Raw genomic sequence first — 20,602 nt, 5'->3', positions numbered from 1 at the left:
CGCACTGCTCGATTAGTCTTGTCTGCAGACAAGATGGCGGCGGACTGTCAGATGTGATCATTTATAAGTTAATCATTTTCTGCCTATATTTATGTTAAGAATCTCCAGCTGAGATGGGTTTAACGCAGAGTTCGGATGTCTCCGAAGGCGGGACGTATGGATATCATGTCCATGGGGTAAGACCTGTTTTATTTTCATTATTCAATCTTTGGCTTAGGCAGCAGAACGACGGCTTATCTATGCTAACAGCTAAGCTAAGTAGTCTGTCCAGACTCACCGGTCGAACATGTCGATGTGGTGCTTCTTCGGTGGTTGTGTTTTAATATACTGACGTTTTAAGTTGTTTTAAGTCAGGGGTTCATTTTGTAGCTACGGAAACAACGACAGTTTGATGTTGGAAGGTTCAATAGCTGTTTATGCTTATTTAGCTTTGTTTATTTAGCAAACTACAGTGTAGCAATACTTACTGTATACAGTCGGTTCTCGCCACCTAACGCTTCGAATTTTGCTGTTTCACGTTCGGGTTTTATTCGAAAACACGCACATTTCAGCAAATGTTGCTTTTTTTACCCAATTTAATCATTTTCTAGCATAAAAAATGGCTGAACTCAAATACAAACGTAAGACAATCAGAAGGCATTGAAAAACACTGTGAATAAAATGTAGTGTTCTAAGATGGTCACTAGGTGTCAGTAATGTTACCATAATGTTTGGTGAGCGTGAGGCTTATTTATGTCTTATTTGGTCTTCTATATTAGGTCATGGGAGTGTTATTTCTTGTCTCCAGGGCTCTAAAATCATATTTAGAAGATTGTAAGCAGGTCTTATAGGCTTTAACTGGGAAATATTAAACTTTAAGACTCCCCACTGAGTGCATGCTTGAACACTGTTTATTTTTTTGACAGGTGCAACCAAATTCGCCTGCAGAAAAATGTGGACTGCAACCCTTCTTTGACTTCATTCTGTCGCTAGACCACAAACGACTTGTAAGTTAACTAACAGCAATATAACAGAATATGAACCCATGGCCATAGACGATGAGTTTGGCGTTGTCGTGTACCAGAATGAGGAAAACGATCAGCTGAAGGAGCTCCTGAAAGCCAACATGGAGAAAGCGGTGTGCATGGAGGTGTACAGCACCAAGAGCATGAAGGTTCGGGAGGTGGAGGTGGTGCCCAGCAATATGTGGGGAGGACAAGGCTTGCTGGGTGCGAGTGTTCGTTTCTGCAGCTACCAAGGAGCCAATGAGAATGTCTGGCACGTGCTGGTGAGGATGAGAACGTTATGATTTCATCTTCTGTTTCTTTCAGTTTCAATATTAAGTTTATATCCGGCAGGATGTGGAAGCGAGCTCACCCGCTGCCCTTGCGGGCCTCCGTGCCCACACCGACTACATTGTTGGAGCGGATCAGGTGCTGCAAGATGTAAGAATTTTGAAAATTGTCATCATGCGAGATGATAATTAGTACGTGTTGACCCAACTCGCAACTCATTTCCAGTCCGAAGACTTCTTCTCGCTGATTGAAACCCATGAAGGGAAGCAACTGAAACTGATGGTGTACAACACACTAATGGACGCCTGCAGGGAGGTGGCAGTCACCCCGAATGGAGCTTGGGGAGGCGAGGGCAGGTATGGGGGGTAACCTTCATTTCATGATGTCTCCATTGTTTTTTTTTTATTTTTGATAAGGACTAAATTATAACCATCTTTGTTTTGCCGTGACCCATTCTCACATTTAGTTTAGGTTGCGGCATTGGGTATGGATACCTGCACCGAGTCCCTGCACCTTCTGATGTGTCCGTGGCAACTCCCCCGGCCGTCGTCCCGCCTCCTCCTGAGGAAAAACCACCCCCAGAGCTGCCTAACCATGGATTCACCGAGGTACCTGATGCGTTTGCAACTGCAGATTCACCGACCTTCATGCTGACCTTGATTGAACCTGCTCTCACTGACACATCTTACATTTAGTCCCCCGTAATCTCGACTATTACTCATAAAGCTCTAAAAGCTCCACCCGAGATCATTCTTTGGTTGTACCTTGCCTGATTTTAGGCACCCTTGGTGGCGCCATCAAACCAAAGCGAGGATGTCTTAGACTTAAGGCGGATCACCCTGCAGGACGCTTCACCGCCTCCACCTATCCACAGTGTCACAGATTCTGGTGAGTTGAGAAGACATTTACGTCCTCACCATCCAAGCTTTTCCCAGCAAGGGCCCACTAGCTAAGCTGAGAAGTTATACAGTCTATGTACAGTATTTCAAGAAAAAACTGCTCAATCTCCTCATAATAGTTTGTTTATTCCCATATTCTGAACTTTTTCCTTAACCAAATTTTCTAAAACTTTTTCTAAAGTTTTTGTTAGTTAATATTATTGCAACATCAAATATGAATCATCATCTTAATATTTCAACTCTATTCTTGCAAAATTTGTCCTTTTTTTCTTATTTCTAATTTTTTTCCTTATTATGTTGACTTCATATTTACACTTAAAGCAATTTTTTTAATGTTCCCACCTATTTCAACTTTCTTTTTATACATTTCCTTCTCCCAGCTATGACTGTATTCTCTATATACTATATTTCCCCAACCTGAATTTCCAAAAAAGGACACATTTGATTTTGTCTTCACAATATTATGACCTTAAATAAAAAAATATTAATATTAGCAATATCAATAATAAATATTTTTCTTTAATAATTCCACTCTAAAATGATGTTATTTTTCCTCATAATATTATGAGTTTATTTTAATAAAATCGCACAATTTTTCTTTCGTTTTTATATATAAAAAGTCCAAATATTTCAAAAAAGAAATTAAAAAACACCACTTTTTATATATTTTAGATGGTGGTAGAATGGTGTGATTTAAAATAATATAATATTTTATTTTATATATATATTTTTTATATATATTTTATTTTATATATTTCTCAAATATTTTGACTTTTTATACATTTATATATATATATATATATATAAATAGTCTAAAATATATAAAAAGTCAAAATATTTGAAAAATGAAATTAAATAATAATAAATATTATTATATTAATTAATTATATTATTATATTTAAAAAATATATATATGCTATGACTTTATTCCCATAATATTTTGAGGTTATTCTCATAATATTATTTATTTATTAAATTCAGTTGTTGTTTAGAGGTTGTTGCATTTAGAGGTGAAAACAACATGAAAACCAGAGAGGTGTCGACAGGCGAACAGCGGAGTTCTACTGTGTATTGACCTGCATTGGGCTGATTTGGTCTCCTGTTATCTTTTACAGGCTTGTCTGACTCTGAAGCAGCCTTGACCAGCCCAGATCCCGCCGATCTGTCGGACAGGCTGGATGCATCCGTGTCGTCGATTGACATGAACGACACCTCCCTCGCGATAAACGACGAGCGAGACAACGAGATCTCTGGTATCGGTAAGTTAGGTCGCAGCTCGTCCTGGGTGGAAGGTTTAAAAATGTTCCATTGAACAATAGCGGTTCCAGGATTGACCCCTGGGGAACACCACACCATTTGGTCTAAGACACAGTTACTAATTCCAACAAGGCACTAAAAGTCCAGGACAGGAAGTGCCTGGAGCTTTGTTGGTAACTGTGTCTTAGACCAAATGGTGTGGTGTGCCCTAGGGGTCAATCCTGAAACCACTATAGTGCAAACAATGCATGTAAATTTTGTTGGAGGAAGTCAGGTGGGATACATTGTGGTTATTTCCGAGACTCTTTGGTTTCCTGTTCTGCAGAGGAGCTTGACGGATCCGAGCTGCAACCTTCCAAACAGACTGATCCCCAAGATCCGATCCCCTCGGCCCCCATGGATCTCACCTCCACGATGAGCCAGCTATCCGATCCAGGTCACCTCCATTCTGACTCTCTCTGCGAGTCCAGTTCTAGCCCGAGTCCACCTCTAGGTGCACCGTGTCCCTTTACAGACCCACCGGAGCCCTCCAGTCAAGAACCTCCCCCTTGTTCACATGCTACTGATGATCTTCCAGGTGAGCCACAGGTCGATGATTCGCCCTGTCAGGGATTTGAGGATTCTCATCCCAAAGATGAGACTCCCGCTCATTGCTGTGAGCATGAGGACAATGACGACGAACCGCACGAGTCGGAATAAGACCGCATCAGGCCACCACGTGGACAGGGTGAAGGATCGAAACTGAACCAGCTTCAAGTCGAAGGGTACTGGTTTTTCTTTTTTTTTTAATGTTAGACGATCAAGTTACTTCTAATTTATAAGCCATGAGGCCATTTTGTGCTTCAATATATTCTCACCTAATGCAATAGGTAATGACACATGATTCTGAGACCCCAATTCTATAAGTCAGGGGTGTCCAAAGTGCGGCCCAGGGGCCATTTGGTGTCTAAAAATTTTTTTTTTTAAATCAGAAGTAATTGTACAAAAATGAGGACAAAGTATTATGAGGGGAAAAAAAGCTATGATCTTATAAGAAAAAGTCGTAATTTTTTTAAATGATTTTCATAATGTTGCAATATAATGAGGAAAAAATAACATCATAATGATAGCATAAAGTTGAAATATTCATATCTACGTCCATGTGTGGCTTTAGAGACTATGAAAGTGGCCCCTTGGACCCTCCCATTTTTCACTATGTGGCTCTATGTGCCGCAAGTTTGGACACCCCTGGTGGACACTTTTATAGATGATATATATATAAATCTATATATCTACATATAGATGATATGATAGCACAGAAGCGTTCCAGTGGATCCCCGCACATTCACCAGTCAATCATTTAATTATTTGTAATCTTTTTTTTTTCCTCCAAAAATAAGCATTTATTTCCTGCATAAAGTCGGTAATAACAATAAATAATATAATATAATATAATATCAATATGTCATATTAGAGGTAAAATGTGCAGAATGTCAGAAAGCCCACACTTGTCACACATTTATGCCTTTACCGATTGTTATTTTAAATTTTTTAATCAAGTGCCGTGATGTCGCGCTTTGTTCGTCGGTGCTTGAACGCACCGCAGCTCTGTACTTTGACTGGCTATATACTTTAAGTACAAGTGCGTCTGCTTACGCCTGGATTGTTTATGTAGCGTGTTAGCGGCACGTCACATGTTCTCAACTCATAACCATCACTTTTATTGCAAATGTTGATCCGAAATCAGAGGAAAATATCAATGCAAGTCAATTACTTGGGGCTTTTCGCTGGTAGGCGTGGGGATCCACTGTAGTTTCTGTAGAAATACCGACATCGGTTTTTTTTTTGCTCGGCTTGTTCGTCAAAGTAGAGCTGACTTATGTTGCCGCTTTTGTTTACAGCGTATTACCCAATTCTACTGCAATCTATGCAACATTAGACAATTGCAATTGAGACTTTTTCATGTGTAATTAGATAATATAGTATAGTTTAGTAATTGTTTGTTTTTTAATGGGGGGAGTATTTATCGTTTTAAATAGCTTCTTTTAGTAAAAGGAAGTATTTTTGCAGATATTCTATCAATGAATTGTATGTTTTTTCTAATGTGAGGAATGACTCTAATGGGATAACTGTCAAATGAGATGAGAATTTTGATAGTAAAACAACTGGAACACTAAAACTCCCTTGTTATTTCCAATTTACAATGGAGATCATCTTCAATTCATAGAACATCTTTGTATAATTTCTAGGGGTGTCACGAGAATTTGGGTCTGCAAGACAGAGACTTTAACGTTAATTTAAAAAAAAAAGAACAATGAAAAAATATTAGTATACTAATATAATTTCTACGTTTACACTCTTGTGCATTCTGTGTGTATGCTTGCAGCCCCGCCTCCACCCACCTGAGATTGTATGACTGCCAAATAAGATCACTCCATTCATATCGTCGCTGTATGGAACAAATGCATAAAGATGCTCACAAATTAACTTCTTCATTATTGTAACAATAGAAATATTGTCGCATTTTAATATCACAAGATCTTGTGACACCCCTAATAATTTCCAGAAATGTGTCATTGTTAAACCATTCCAATTTATTTCTCCGGAAGCCTAAAATGTACATATTTCACATATTATTACAACAGTGGATTTTACAGTTTTGCGATTTTGTGATAATTGGGATACCCATCTTTTTTTTTTTTTTTTGGGCCAACCGTAGCTCACTTGGCTTATTCACCATCACTTGTACAATAAAAATATGTCCTGCTTGGTGACACACCAAGACAGAAACATATATATATATATAAATATATTACTATTCACGTTTTATTATGCTTCTATGTAAATGAAATATACATTAGGAACATCCCTCACTTTGATAACATTACTAATAATGACCCAAGCATAAAGCGAGATTTATATATATATATATATTTTTTTATAATTTCAAATTGCTAAGATGATTTAAACAACTACACACATTCTTAAGAGTAAAACTGCAAATTCAAGGTTGTAGTGAATACAACAAATGCCATTTGTGTCATCCATGTCAAGTTGCGTCATCCATGAATGTGCCTCGAAGGAAAAATTGGAAAAATAACTGTTTGGTATTATTAACTGTACAACAAAACAAATGCAACCCCCCACCCCCCCCAAAAAAGTCACTTAAATCAAAAAAAATGTTGTACATATATTTACAAGAAAACAGAACATTCAGTTGACTTTAACAGCACAGCTAGAAAGACAAAGAACAAGTGACGTGATGGCGTTCAGGCTTTGTCCTAAGAAGAAGTTAGGAGGGTGGGGGTGTTGAAGTGAGGATGGGGCGAGTGGGGGGGGGTCGTCCTTGACAAGAGATAGGAGTGTTTTTGTAGAAGAAGAGCAGGTCTGGAATGTACGAGAACATTCTGCACACGCACTCACACAAACGTGTACAGCAACTTGATGAGAACCAAAATAGCAGTCAGATGTGTAAAAAAAAAAAAATTAATTAGAGTTAATTCTTCAAACTGTTAGGGAAGGAGAAAGGGGGAAGAAAAAAAATCCATCTGACACGTCCTTGAAAATATCTTAGTGGATTCTTGTTGACACTACAAGCATTGACCTTGAATGGAGGTCAGGGTTCTACATGTCAGAAGGGGTTGGCGATTGGCAAATGATTGACAAGAGTTCTTGCTTTCCCAAAAAAAAAAACAAAAAAAAAAATATCTGAACTTTCACGTCGACTTCTGCCTATAGTGAAGCGTCAAGTCGCCACCGCTCTTCCAGATAAAATGTTTAACTGTTCGCAGGTCCATGTTGGGATCCAGAACCTAGTGGTGACATGACAGGAAGATAGGGTTCTTAGCACGAAGCGGAGGAGAGAGAGAGAGAGAGAGAGAGAGAGAGAGAGGAGACGCCGTACCTGGTCTTGACACATGAGCTCTATCTTCTCCTCGGCTAGCATAGCCATGTCCTCCTCCTTTTCCTGCTCTCCAGGCTTATCGTTGGCGGAGGAACTGGTGGTCTGAGACTCGTTGTCCAGGTTGATGATCTTCTCGTACACGTGCTCCATCACCTTTCTCACCTGGAGCATGTCGCTAGCTGAAAGACGGTCCCTGTGGAACACAAAAAAAAAGTAAGCTCAATGTAGAAAAAAAAAAAGATTCTTTATGCAAAGAACTTTTGGGGTAAAACTCACTTTTTCAGCGTTTTTGCACCAGAGGATGAATGAGGCTGGAGGTAGAATGGGATTTTGTTGAACTTGGGCATATTTTTCTAGCCAAAAAGAAGGGAAGGTGATAAACGTGTAAGTAAAATCCTGTAAATTCACGCACATGTACTGTAAATCACCACAAATTACAATGAAAAGGCATCAAAATCACATTTAATTTGCTATCCTGAGGCAAGAACCGATTATCTTTGGTACTCAATTGTGTTGCCTGCTACAGTAAACCTCGGATATATCGGACTCGGATATATTGGAAATTCGCTCACAACGGACAGATAAAAAAGAACCGATTTTTCTATAATGCATTTCCAATAAAAATTCATTGCATATATTGGATTTTTTTTTATAACAGATTTCGCCTATTTCGGACAAAATCTCCAGTCCCGTTCCAATGCATTTCCATAAAATTTCCCTCGCATATATCGGATGGCCGCATCGTGGCGCTCCGAAGCTAGCTGACATTCTGAGACGTTTTAAAGCAGAGGACATTTTTAATGCCGACGAAACTGGGTTATTCTGGCAAATGCTGCCAGAAAACACCCTGGGATTTATTGAATGAGATCTTAACCTCACTATTGGAAATAACGTAGGCCTGACGGGCGTAACAGGGCCTAGCTTAATTAACAATTTGTTATGCGCAGAGTCCAATAAAGTTAAATTCTCATTACCTTACGTCTCTTTTCATTGCCCAGTCCAGGTACATTGGAAACAGTCAAGGAAGTGCCTTTTTATAACTGATTAAATCCGATTTACGCATATACCGGATATAAATCCGATATATGCGTAAAACGGACATTTTCCGGTATACGCATATAACGGATTTCGCTTATATCGGACAAAACCAGTGGGAACAATTGAATCCGATATATCCGAGGTTTACTGTATTTAGACAAGAATGGCTGCGTGTTGGCTTATTTTTTTTAGAGGCCGTACAAGCTGTACACATACTACTCTAAAGTACAGCCAAGTAATGTTTGGTCAGAGAATATATAGACATATAAACTGATATTATACTCACATCTACAGTTATATCAATGACCCACTGAGGGACAGTCTCATTCAGCAGCATAGACTCCGTCTCTCCGCCCGAGTCTCGACACAGCAACCTGCCGCAAAACCACACAGGACGTTAATGAAATGCACTCAAACTATTCCACTTTCATACGGTATTGCATGTACGGGTTCTACTACGCCACAGCTGGGTATGTGCAGGATTTATAAGCCTCGGCTTTTTTTCGGAAACTTTGAACCCAGCGTCTTTATACAGCGGTGCGGCTAATTTATGGCTAACTTCTTATCTAGTGACATCTCCTTTAGTTCAGAACTAATAATTATTGTCTTTGTTTCTTTGGCAAGAACCAATCAAGAAACAATTGGAAATCACAGGAGGTTATTATACGTAACAGTGTAACAATTAAACAGTCCACACTGAACATCCAGTAACACGTAACACTCAAAAAGGTATACCTGAGGAATATACAAACGTGCAAATGCGAGTTTGAAATTGAAGAAACTATAATTCATTTATTGAGGGTGCTGCAATAACGTCGGCCTCCCTCTGGCGACCAGAGCTTTGCTCTGTTTGGAGAACTTTAAAAGTTTTTTCCATTTTAAACTTGTATTCTGTCTTGTTTGTATATATTTTGTAGCTATACCTATTCAGTGTTAGGTTGCTGTTTGATGAGATTAGTGTGTTTTTTTTTTTTTTTTTTTTTTTTTTTAAATGGTACACACGGGGCGGCACGGCATTCTAGTGGTTAGCGCGCAGACCTCACAGCTAGGAGACCAGGGTTCAATTCCACCCTCGGCCATCTCTGTGTAGAGTTTGCATGTTCTCCCCGGGTTTTCTGCGGGTTCCTCCCACATTCCAAAAACATGCTAGGTTAATTAGCGACTCCAAATTGTCCATAGGTATGAATGTGAGTGTGAATGGTTGTTTGTCTATATGTGCCCTGTGATTGGCTGGCGACCAATCCAGGGTGTACCCCGCCTCACGCCCAAAGACAGCTGGGATAGGCTCCAGCACCCCCGCGACCCTCGTGAGGAAAAGCGGTAGAAAATGAATGAATGAATGTATATCTTTAGGCCATTTATCGTATTTATGTCAGACAATGTTCAAACCTCAGATACAACATACCTGAAAAGAGTTCTGCCGCCAGCTTCCCCGAAAATAACCGGCGTGTGTGGCGGCACCTGGAAGTATCCGTTGCCTTTCTGGACACGATTTTCCGGCTCTCCATTCACTGTGTGAAAGTATTGGATTAAAAATGTTGACACGGTTAATTTCTTCTTCACAAGAATACTTGTGTCGACAGCACAATTTAGGAGACGTCAATCAAACATTCACAATGACTAAGTCATAATTAATGACTCACCATGGTTCACTTCGTTCTCTTCCTCATCCATGGGATTAATGCGAGTTCTGGGCCAGAACTCCAGCAGAGCCTGAAGCAGTAGTCCACCCAGGTTTACTGCAGAAGACAGAGCATTGTATATTTTATATATATTGCAGTTACTTTTACCGCAGCTCAAATGGCTTTGGGTCGGTTATCCTACATTTGGGGTCAGATCCATCGGAGCTTGAAAAACCTGCATCCTTTGCAGACACCCATGCAGCGAAGCAGTCGCTCTCGTCCAGCGTGATGGTGAGCATCTATTCAGAGAGACAACACCTTTTTAGATGATTATTTCCCTCGCAAAAAGGCTTCAATATATGGCATAGTCAATATATGAATTATAGCAGGGGTCACCGACCTTTTTGAGGCCGAGGGCTACTTTGTGAGCACGGATAAGTATGAAGGGCTACATGACTTGTTTGCGGTGAACTTCCAAAATGACAAAACTGCACGGATCACTTTTTAGTAAATCAGAACAAAAGGAATAGTAGTACAGTAAACCTCGGATATATCGGACTCGGATATATCGTAAATTCGCTCACAACGGACAGATAAAAAAGAACCGATTTTTCTGTAATGCATTTCCAATAAAAATTCATTGCATATATCGGATTTTTTATAACGGATTTCGCCTATTTCGGACAAAATCTCCAGTCCCGTTCCAATGCATTTCCATTAAATTTCCCTCGCATATATCGGATGGTCGCATCGTTATGCTAATCTTGTTGATGTCACTGGCTATTGTCTTTCTCCTGGCTCCAGATTTAGGACAAATATAAAAGTGAGTGACGTCAATAATACTAGCACAGCAGTGAATGAGATCTTAACCTCACTATTGGAAATAACGTAGGCCTGACGGGCGTAACAGGGCCTAGCTTAATTAACAATTTGTTATGCTCAGAGTCCAATAAAGTTAAATTCTCATTACCTTACGTCTCTTTTCATTGCCCAGTCCAGGTACATTGGAAACATAGTCAAGGAAGTGCCTTTTTATAACGGATAAAATCCAATTTACGCATATACCGGATATAAATCCGATATATACGTAAAACGGACATTTTCCGGTATACGCATATAACGGATTTCGCTTACATCGGACAAAACCAGTGGGAACAATTGAATCCGATATATCCGAGGTTTACTGTAGTAACACTATATGAAGCGACTGCTCACATATCAATATTAATTATTTTCCACAATAATGGTAACAAGAAACATTTATTTATGTGCTAACATATTTGAAAGTCAGAGGGAACACCTTTCTGTGATTTTTTTTCACCTAGTGAAAAAAAGTCCTTTGTTTGTCCAAAGCTGCCTTTAACAAACGGGCCTTTTCCGTCCTTATTAATGCGCTGCTGGGTGGTTAGCTCGCATTGAAGCTTTCGTGACAAGTTTTGAAGTGTCTCTCCACATTGTGCCGCTTTGGTATTGCAAATAAGACACATACATTTTTCTTCAAAATACGTAAAGAAAAATTCTTCCTTCCAAGTCCTTTTTCCGCTTTTCTGCCATGTTTTGGGGGGGCTAAACTGCACGAGTAAGCTAACTCCTCAAAGCGGTGAGCGGGACGTGTGCGCACACATGAACTTTGACTTGAGGTAAGAGTTTGTTATAAAATATATTTGTTTTAATTTTTGATGTTATAAGACGATTAAAAAAATACATTCATGTAAGCAATTCTGATTCAAAATTCATTCATTTTCGCTTTTCCTAACGAGGGTTGCGGGGTGCTGGAGCCTATCCCAGCTCTCTTCGGGCGTGAGGCGGGGTACACCCTGGACTGGTGGCCAGCCAATCACAGGGCACATATAGACAAACAACCATTCACACTCACATTCATACCTATGGACAATTTGGAGTCACCAATTAACCTAGCATGTTTTTGGAATGTGGGAGGAAACCGGAGTACTCGGAGTACCACGCATGCACGGGGGAGAACATGCAAACTTCACACAGAGATGGCCAAGGGTGGGATTGAACCCTGGTCTCCTAGCTGTGAGGTCTGCGTGCTAACCACTAGGCCGCCGTGCCACCCCGATTCAAAATTTAAAGCACAAAAAATAACAATGATAATTTGTGACCAGTGCTATTTTTAGAAGATGCCTCGCGGGCGCCCAGCGTTGGTGACCCCTGATTTATAGCGTTAAAGGAGACATACACATAGTTGTCTTAAAAACATTAACAACATTACGGCATTAGCATTCACAGCAGCTAGTTTTGGAGGGTTTTCCCGTCTGGTGCAGTTGAGCCACTGCTCACTTTGCCGAGCGGCTTGGCGCATGTCATATGTTGCAAACGATGTTTCAACCCAGAAATAAGACAAGAATCTGTGCACTTTTATTTCTACACGGCAGGGGAATGAGGGAATTAGCAGCGGACAAGGCTCCCTCCAACCGTATGTGACAATATCATTCATTCATTCATTTTCTACCGCTTTTTCCTCACGAGGGTCGCGGGGGGTGCTGGAGCCTATCCCAGCTGTCTTCGGGCGTAAGGCGGGGTACACCCTGGACTGGTCGCCAGCCAATCACAGGGCACACATAGACAAACAACCATTCACATTCACATTCATACCTATGGACAATTTGGAGTAGCCAATTAACCTAGCATGTTTTTGGAATGTGGGAGGAAACCGGAGTACCCGGAGAAAACCCACGCATGCACGGGGAGAACATGCCAACTCCACACAGAGATGCCCGAGGGTGGAATTGAACCCTGGTCTCCTAGCTGTGAGGTCTGTGCGCTAACCCCTAGACCACCGTGCCGCCCGTATGTGACAATATGCCACATAAAAATGTCAACGCTAATACAAATTTAATGCTTTTTACACTGTCAGGTTGAGGACTCACCCCGGTTTTCAAATCCACCGAGAACCAATTTGGCACGTAAACCATCTTGAACCGCTTTTTAATCTCTTCGTCAAACTCCACTTTGCCCAGGTCTTCACCCTTGCAGGCCTGAAGATCACAAAAGGAAGTTGATTCAAAAGTATCTGCCATGCATTCAACATTTTATTATTAACGTTATTTGTTTACCTTCAGGACGTCCCAGAAAGCCACGTTGTTGTTGGTATCTTTGGTGAGTATGTGTCTCTTGTCGTTTAAAATGTGGCACTGTATAATACTGGCACCGCCTGCAAAGGCAATGTAGAGTTTTCAGTCATAAATTGAGAAAAAAAAAGAACTTTAATTTGACAAATGTTTTTACCTTTAATAACTTGTTCTGGCTGTGTACATAGCGGCGTTAAAGGGGTGCTGCAGTCGTTGTCGTACTCCCCCGATGATCTGAAGTTATGCATTCCCTTTAGAGACTGGACAAAAATCAACATAAACAATCAAAACAAAGAGGGCGCGCCCTGCGTTGGAGGTGACAGGATACAGTCTCACAAAAGGTGGTTTATCACATCCTTTTACACTGCGTTCCCCTGTCATTATGCTCACATCAGCGAGTGATCTCATAGGTGTGATATCACGCATGCTTACCCATTTATTAACAGATGACTTGGTGGTGGAGACCCAAATAGCAGGAGGTGGGTCAGCAGATCTGTCCAGTTCCATCTGTGCAGTGGAGAGATAAAGACAGAGACTGAATGGGAGTAGAATGAAAGCGTGCATATATTAAAAAAAATAATAATAAATTCAGTGAGATGTTCAAAAGACCAAAAACCACATGACATGATGCGCAGAATGCATTTCAGGTGTCTTACTTTCAATACCGGAGCCTTCTCCTCACAGATGAGGACACGGATGTCTGGGTTGCGTAGATCCGTGCAATATATCTTTTTGTCTCGCCCGCCAGAATAGACGTGCGTGAAAGCCTCGTTGACCTGCAGGGCCCAAACCCCTTCGTCATGCACGCGGTATGTGGCAATGCACCTCTGCTGACCGAGGGACCACAGACGGATCGTTCCGTCCGAACTGCCTGACAGGCACTGGTTAGGGAGAAGAGGACGGCACGGCACGGCACATTCATGGTAAATAAAAACGAAAAAAAAATCCCCCACAATATTAGCCGTTGATGAACATCTGAACTCACCTGCGTTCCGTCACGATTCAAAAGCAGCGACTTGACGTTGTCCGTGTGGCCCTTTAGCTTCATTAGCTTTGCGCACGTTCGTGGATCCCACACTCTCAGCACCTGAACCAAAATAAGGGAGGAATAATCAAAAATGTTGTGTCAAAATGTCAAAAGTAATTTGTGTCTGTATTTAAAATATCAAAATATGTCTTGGAATGTAATTTATGAGCAGCGAAAATGTGCATTTTTGAAAAAGAGTTTTCTAAATACAGTGGAACCTCGGTTAGCATCAAAAATTGACACCGCACTTTTGTTGTGTATCCTCTGGTTAGCATACAATACGAATTGTCGCGTTACTAATACATTACGTGAGTTAGTAAATACAGAATAGGACGGGACAAACAAACTTTTATTTAACTGTCACAAAACAATGCAGGTGCGTTTTGAAATGTTTATTATATTATTGTCAGTATTTTGGGACATGAAATAAAACCATTAATGTTATGACAATAATAATAATAGGGTCACGATGCAATATTTTATATTTCACTGTTTCAAATGCAATTCATACTGTTTAACATATGCAGCATTTCCAGAAATGCTGCCTTTTCAACTGTGTTAAAGAGCAGAATTTCTTTTTGCGGGGACTTTCACACACAAATTTGTGCCGTTCAGTTTGTATTTACATTGTAAGTCGTGTCATGTTTTAATTTTTTTTTTTCATCAATTTTAAATCGCTAGGAGACCAGGGTTCAATTCCACTCTCGGCCATCTCTGTGTGGAGTTTGCATGTTCTCCCTGTGCATGCGTGGGTTTCCTCCCCCATTCCAAAAACATGCTAGGTTAATTGGCCACTCCAAAATTGTCCATAGGTATGAATGTGAGTGTGAATGGTTGTTTGTCTATATGTGCCCTGTGATTGGCTGGCCACCAGTCCAGGGTGTACCCCGCCTCTCGTCCGAAGACAGCTGGGATAGGCTCCAGTACACCCTGCGACCCTCGTGAGGAAAAAGCGGTAGAAAATGAATGAATGAATGAATGTTGTGGACTATGTTCCTCAAACACAATTCATACTGTTTAACATATGCAGCATTTCCAGAAATACTGCCTTTTCAACTGTGTTAAAGAGCAGAATTTATTTTTGCGGGGACTTTCACACACAAATTTGTGCCGTTCGGTTTGTATTTAAATTGTAAATCTTTTGAACGGGAAATAGTGTCATGTTTTAAAAATGTCCTTGTTAGCATCCTATTAGTAAACAAACTATTCTGACACACGTCACATTGTATACTTTGTATAGAGTCTCAACACCTCACCTTTTCCGTCGATCCAGACACAATGACTGTGCCCATCTGGTTCATTGCCAAGCTGTAGATCGAATCCTTGTTACCACTCAGTGACGATGCTGTCGCACACGGAATGTATTTAGTCGCGCTAACAGACAGACAGAGGAAATTCAACAGTAAAAAGCGTGACTTACTCGTGACGGTGTTGTTGGAAGCGGTGAGCGCTGTCAGCGTGTTCACGTCCCAGAGAAATATCTGCCGGTCAAGCCCCGCCGACGCGACCAGCTCCTTGTCCTTAGCGTAGGCTAAAGCTTTCACGTAATCTTTGTGCGTTCGTAACGTCGACATGCAGAACCCTTTGTGTGCATTCCATACTTTAACCGTCGTATCCGAGGAAGCAGATATTACTGGAGGAATAACCACAACAGAAATTTTGAACAATCTAGCAGGACTGAAGTGGAAAAACGTTCAAACTTACGTGTTTTCCCGTTGCAGCAAAGAACTATGTCATTGACCCAGTCTGTATGATGCTCCATTGAAGCAATATATGGGTCTTGCTGCAACAATAACGGGGACAAGTTACGACATGAATGATGTCAGCATCCACAAAGATTAGAGCATCCTCGACAAGCCTACTTTATGCTGGTAGACGCTCCATATCCGGATGATCGAGTCCCTTCCAGCGGTAAAGAGGCGGTTCAATGCGGGGTCCAACTGGAGAGCATTCACCCCATTTCTGTTGTACTTTTCCACCTCATCTCTAATGACGTACGACACCTAAAGTGGCCATTGAGATCAGGGTGTTAACTTGAAGACGTCTGATTTCCCTGCAACACCTTATTATTTGGTGTCACCCGCCAACATTTAGCATTAAAAAAAAACACTGGTTATTTGTACGACATATAAAATGGCAAATAATTATTTTTCATATTAATGACCCGTAGCACACTTTGACTTGATGCAACCATACTAGTAATAGATTAGATTCAACTTTATTGTTATTGCTCATGTCACAACAAAATTAGTTCAGTTAGCATCCAACCAGATATGCAAATTTATAAATTATTAGTAAATAAATGAAGAAATAGAATAGAGCTGTAAATGGACAAATATATATGTACAAACTACAACAGGCTATGACTATGATACAGTGTGGATATATATATAAATATATATTTAAGGATTTGACAAGATATAATAACAGTAATAAGCTGCACGGCAGTCTAGTGGTTAGCGCGCAGACCTCACAGCTAGGAGACCCGAGTTCAATTCCGCCCTCGGCCATCTCTGTGTGGAGTTTGCATGTTCTCCCCGTGGGTTTTTTCCGGGGACTCCGGTTTCCTCCCACATTCCAAAAACATGCTAGGTTAATTAGCGACTCCAAATTGTCAATAGGTATGAATGTGAGTGTGAATGGTTGTTTGTCTATATGTGCCCTGTGATTGGCTGGCGACCAGTCCAGGGACCCTCCGCCACCCTCGTGAGGAAAAGCGGTAGAAAATGAATGAATTAATGAATGAATAATAACAGTAATATGTACAGTAGTGCAATGAAGTGACTGACTGACTACACACCGACTGACTGACAGGACATCAGCCCAGCCTACGTCCGTTCTCCCAGCAATTAGACCGAGCCCATTAGCAATTGAAGCTAAACTGTTCAAGCCAAGCGAAACAGCTCACCCGACTCAGCGGTTAGCTGACAAAAGCTCGCGTTTATTCACCCGCACACTCGACACCAGCCTGGTAAACGCATGCGCGCGAAAAACGGGCATTTAACGTTTTCGCGCCGACGTTAGCACAAATTGCTGAGTACCGTGCTAAGCTAGCCAAATTAGCCGGCTACAGTGCGAACAGCAAGGTTTCTCACTCATGTCCGTCCATTGTACGCGGAGCACCCCATTTTAACTCACAACCGTGGTGTCACCGCTGACAAGTGCTCGGTAATAAAGCAACTATTACAATTCACCTGCACTTTTCTCCGCCCAGCTGCATTTTGCCTGTGATGCGTGGCCATCTTGCATGTTGACAGTCGATTCATGTGATGCTACATCCGGGACATACACATTAAAAAAAAAAAAGAAAACACGGGCCGCTAAGAACTATGGGTAGTGTGTCCGGTGCATTACCACGCTGTTGCATGGACAATGACATAATGACTTTATCTCGCATTTGACTCCTTTACTACAACGTATACAGTATGTCACACAATACTACACAATTCTACAAATAAATTCGTCGATTTTGAGTTAAGGTAAGAAGCTAGCACCGTAAACAATATGCGTGTCGAGTTTACAAAATTACTTCCCTTCAATGTAATACAAGGACGAATATGCAAAAATACATAAATATGTTTACCTTAATAATTACCTACCTCGGAATTCACATTAGAAATCAAGCCACAATATTGGTTTTAAATGAATACTGAATACTTGATATCACTTTTAGGTTAATCTTTTTGCTGCAGTTTTCAATACGACCACTAGAGAGCGCTGTAAATCAGCGCCAAGATCAACAGCCATGCAACAATACAGTATACTGTATAAATACAACAATAAAAACTTTTTATTCCTTTATGATTGACTTTTACCTTTACCACAGCAAGTATCATTATAAAAACAACACAAAAATGTCGATAAAATTATGACATTACAAATACATATATTTTATAATATGTAAAATTTTACTGGCTCCACCTAGTGCTGCATACTGAGAATCTAAGGATGATTATTTTTTTATATTGAAAAAGGTTTTCAAAAACTCTAAATATACAGTGGTGTCAAAAAGTGTTGCCCCTCCCCCCTTTTTTTGAACGTCTGTCACACTTAAATATTTCATATTACATAACAATTTAAATATTAATGATACCACAACTAAACAAAAAAAAATTTAATGAAATTTTTCATTATTAAGGGAGAAAAAAAATCCAAGCCTACATGGCCCTGTGTGAAGAATGTAATTTAGATCTTGAAATGGTTATAAAGCCATTTCTAAAGCTTTGGGACTCCAGCAAACCACAATGAGAGCCATTGTCATTATAAAAACAACACAAAAATGTCCATCGGTAATAAAATACGAGCAACAAAATAACAAAAAAATATATATTATGAACATAAACACAAAAGAGAACTGGAAAATATTTTTTATGTCGATCCGATACTCGTTATCGTGTGATCGGTATTTGGATGTACCGTCCACTCTTAACCTCTGACGCTTTTGGTGATCACTGTGCTTTTAGTTTAGGGTTCACTTGAGTGGACTTGACCGCTTCTCTAACGTATTTGTCCGTCCAATCGGACTTGAACCACGGGACATATTGATGCGCTAATCCTCTGTGACCCCCCCTCGGCACCACCAACACCCTCCCCCTTCCCTCTCACCCTCTTGCTCAAGGGCAGCTGCTGAAAGACAGACTGGAAGTACAACCTCTGTGGAAAACAACAACACCTGCTAGCAAAACTGTGTCATGATACTCCCAGAAGAAGCACCCCAAAAACCGGAAGACAACATGACAACTCGTGCGCCGCGGGCGTGGCCTGCTTCAATATGTCCATCATAAGGTGATTAGCGCACTGGCAAGTCTGGAAGTCACTTTTTTTTCACCGCCAAACTGTGGGATTCAACACGCACTCCGTGTCCCGTTTCTCTGGAGGTTTGCATCACCATGAAGCGGGAATAAGCCACCCCCCGGGGGAAAAAAAAAGAAAAGAAGACATGGCTTTCCCACGGAGGATCTGGCAACCACTTTTAATGAAAACACAAGAATTCAACTCTGGAAAAGATGCTTTAAATCTCGGAGTTTCATTGGTAAGTCACGTGATTTGAATATTTAACAATATGCTTTGGGATAAAAAAAATATACATTGTATAATTGACATTTTTGAAATGAATAATTTTATAAAAATGTTATTTTCTGACCTTTTAATTGCATCCTTTATGAATAATACAATACAAGGACATGATGACACTCTTTTATAGTGTTGAAAAATATTCTTATATATATATATATATATATTCTTTGTGTATATATGCTGTAAAAAGTTACTTTTTGTATAATTTATATTTTTGAAATGAATAATTTTATAAAAATGAACATGATGACACTCTTTTATAGTGTTGAAAAATATTCTTACAGTACATATACATCTCAAACAGCTTTTACTTTAAATATGATTTGTGTATATCTGCTGTAAAAAAGTTAGTTTTTGTATAATTTATATTTTTGAAATGAATAATTTTATAAAAATGTTCTTTTCTGACCTTTTAATTGCATCCTTTATGAATAATACAATACAAGAACATGATGACACTCTTTTATAGTGTTGAAAAATATTCTTATATATATATACATATATATATATATATACATATATATATATATATATATATATACATATATATATTCTTTGTGTATATATGCTGTAAAAAGTTAGTTTTTGCATAATTTATATTTTTGAAATGAATAATTTTAATAAAAATGTTATTTTCTGACCTTTTAATTGCATCCTTTATGAATAATACAATACAAGAACATGATGACACTCTTTTATATTGTTGAAAAATATTCTTACAGTACATATATATGTCAAACTGCCTTAATTTTAAATATGATTTGTGTATATCTGCTGTAAAAAGTTAGTTTTTGTTAAAAAAAAAATAAGTAGGTCATCCCTTGCTGTATGTAAGCTCTGAGAGGGCAATAAGGCTCAGTAGAGGATGTGTATACTTGACTTTCAGACGCTTTAATTCCATCTGTGGCTGTAACCAGCTCAGCTTTTCTCATAATCAATATTACTTATTATATTATTATATTAAATGTGCCCTGCGATTGGCTGGCAACCAGTCCAGGGTGTACCCCGCCTCTCGCTCAAGGTCAGTTAGAATGGGCCCCAGTATACGCCCTGCGACTTGAAGACCTGAATCCTATGACCTTAAAAAGGTACTTCATGCTGGAAAAGCCTCCAATGTGGCTGAATGACAACAATTCTGCAAAATTAATCCACAGCGCTGTAAGAGACTCATTGCAAGTTATCCCAAACGCTTGATTGCAGTTATTGCTGCTAAGAGTAACCCAACCAGTTATTAGCTTTAGGGGGCAATCAGTTTTTCACACCTTTTGGATTTTTTTTTCCTTAATAATAAAAGGTTTCATTCAGTTTAAAAATTGTATATTGTGTTCAGTTGTGTTGTCATCGACTAATATTTATTAGTCATATTTACTACTACTATAATAATAATAATATAATAATAATTCATTCATTCATTTTCTACCGCTTTTTCCTCAC

The 20,602-nt window shown here is 39.7% G+C and overlaps 3 protein-coding genes across 10 annotated transcripts in view; 2 read left to right on the top strand and 1 right to left on the bottom strand.

The window, feature by feature from the left end:
* The first annotated feature begins 12 nt into the window (after nucleotides 1-12).
* Nucleotides 13-8,578, top strand: gorasp1a (golgi reassembly stacking protein 1a). 2 transcript variants are annotated; one of them, XR_009129054.1, is made up of 10 exons: nucleotides 13-176; nucleotides 906-986; nucleotides 1,064-1,267; nucleotides 1,338-1,424; nucleotides 1,500-1,630; nucleotides 1,741-1,882; nucleotides 2,054-2,162; nucleotides 3,289-3,432; nucleotides 3,756-4,194; nucleotides 5,796-8,578. XR_009129054.1 is itself a non-coding variant. In XM_058067538.1 (9 exons), exons 1-9 carry the CDS (start codon nucleotides 114-116, stop codon nucleotides 4,127-4,129), a joined length of 1,335 nt encoding a protein of 444 aa, XP_057923521.1. In that variant the 5' UTR covers nucleotides 13-113; the 3' UTR covers nucleotides 4,130-4,383. The 2 variants fall into 2 exon arrangements, 1 of the variants encoding a protein (XP_057923521.1); XM_058067538.1 differs by lacking the exon at nucleotides 5,796-8,578 and having other exon boundaries at nucleotides 3,756-4,383.
* On the bottom strand, nucleotides 5,878-17,403 carry LOC131125721 (WD repeat-containing protein 48). 3 transcript variants are annotated; one of them, XM_058067532.1, is made up of 18 exons: nucleotides 17,287-17,403; nucleotides 15,955-16,095; nucleotides 15,797-15,875; nucleotides 15,513-15,725; nucleotides 15,349-15,437; nucleotides 14,051-14,152; nucleotides 13,722-13,946; nucleotides 13,498-13,572; nucleotides 13,223-13,325; nucleotides 13,051-13,148; nucleotides 12,865-12,972; nucleotides 10,176-10,272; nucleotides 9,995-10,090; nucleotides 9,757-9,862; nucleotides 8,638-8,725; nucleotides 7,590-7,666; nucleotides 7,314-7,506; nucleotides 5,885-7,221 (listed from the first exon to the last, which is right to left on the bottom strand). In XM_058067532.1, exons 1-18 carry the CDS (start codon nucleotides 17,356-17,358, stop codon nucleotides 7,126-7,128), a joined length of 2,058 nt encoding a protein of 685 aa, XP_057923515.1. In that variant the 5' UTR covers nucleotides 17,359-17,403; the 3' UTR covers nucleotides 5,885-7,125. The 3 variants fall into 3 exon arrangements, with proteins under 3 accessions (XP_057923514.1, XP_057923515.1, XP_057923516.1); XM_058067533.1 differs by lacking the exon at nucleotides 17,287-17,403 and adding an exon at nucleotides 16,893-17,097 and having other exon boundaries at nucleotides 5,886-7,221; XM_058067531.1 differs by having other exon boundaries at nucleotides 5,878-7,221; nucleotides 15,349-15,725.
* A 1,294-nt stretch (nucleotides 17,404-18,697) lies between these two features.
* LOC131125718 (sodium channel protein type 4 subunit alpha-like) overlaps nucleotides 18,698-20,602 on the top strand; it is a 58,877-nt gene continuing 56,972 nt past the window's right edge. For 3 of the 5 annotated variants that reach the window (XM_058067526.1, XM_058067524.1, XM_058067522.1), the window contains exon 1: nucleotides 18,698-19,124. The gene's annotated coding sequence lies outside the window, so the exon portion shown is untranslated. The remainder of the gene's footprint in view (nucleotides 19,125-20,602) is intronic. The other 2 variants (XM_058067523.1, XM_058067525.1) reach the window with 2 other exon arrangements.

Source organism: Doryrhamphus excisus, chromosome 3 (genome assembly GCF_030265055.1).
Source record: "Doryrhamphus excisus isolate RoL2022-K1 chromosome 3, RoL_Dexc_1.0, whole genome shotgun sequence".
Classification (NCBI taxonomy): domain Eukaryota; kingdom Metazoa; phylum Chordata; class Actinopteri; order Syngnathiformes; family Syngnathidae; genus Doryrhamphus; species Doryrhamphus excisus.
Note: the sequence above shows the minus strand (reverse complement) of the source record. Positions and strands in the feature narration are given on the sequence as shown.

Excerpts from the sequence above, each read along its gene's own strand:
- gorasp1a (XM_058067538.1), top strand. The coding sequence starts at position 114 with ATGGGTTTAACGCAGAGTTCGGATGTCTCCGAAGGCGGGACGTATGGA. Across the intron at positions 987-1,063 it reads CGCTAGACCACAAACGACTT|AATGAGGAAAACGATCAGCT; the intron begins GTAAGTTAACTA and ends GTCGTGTACCAG. Across the intron at positions 1,268-1,337 it reads AGAATGTCTGGCACGTGCTG|GATGTGGAAGCGAGCTCACC; the intron begins GTGAGGATGAGA and ends TATATCCGGCAG.
- LOC131125721 (XM_058067531.1), bottom strand. The coding sequence starts at position 17,358 with ATGAATCGACTGTCAACATGCAAGATGGCCACGCATCACAGGCAAAAT. Across the intron at positions 13,947-14,050 it reads TGAATCGTGACGGAACGCAG|TGCCTGTCAGGCAGTTCGGA; the intron begins GTGAGTTCAGAT and ends CTCCCTAACCAG. Across the intron at positions 12,973-13,050 it reads CTTTCTGGGACGTCCTGAAG|GCCTGCAAGGGTGAAGACCT; the intron begins GTAAACAAATAA and ends TGTGATCTTCAG.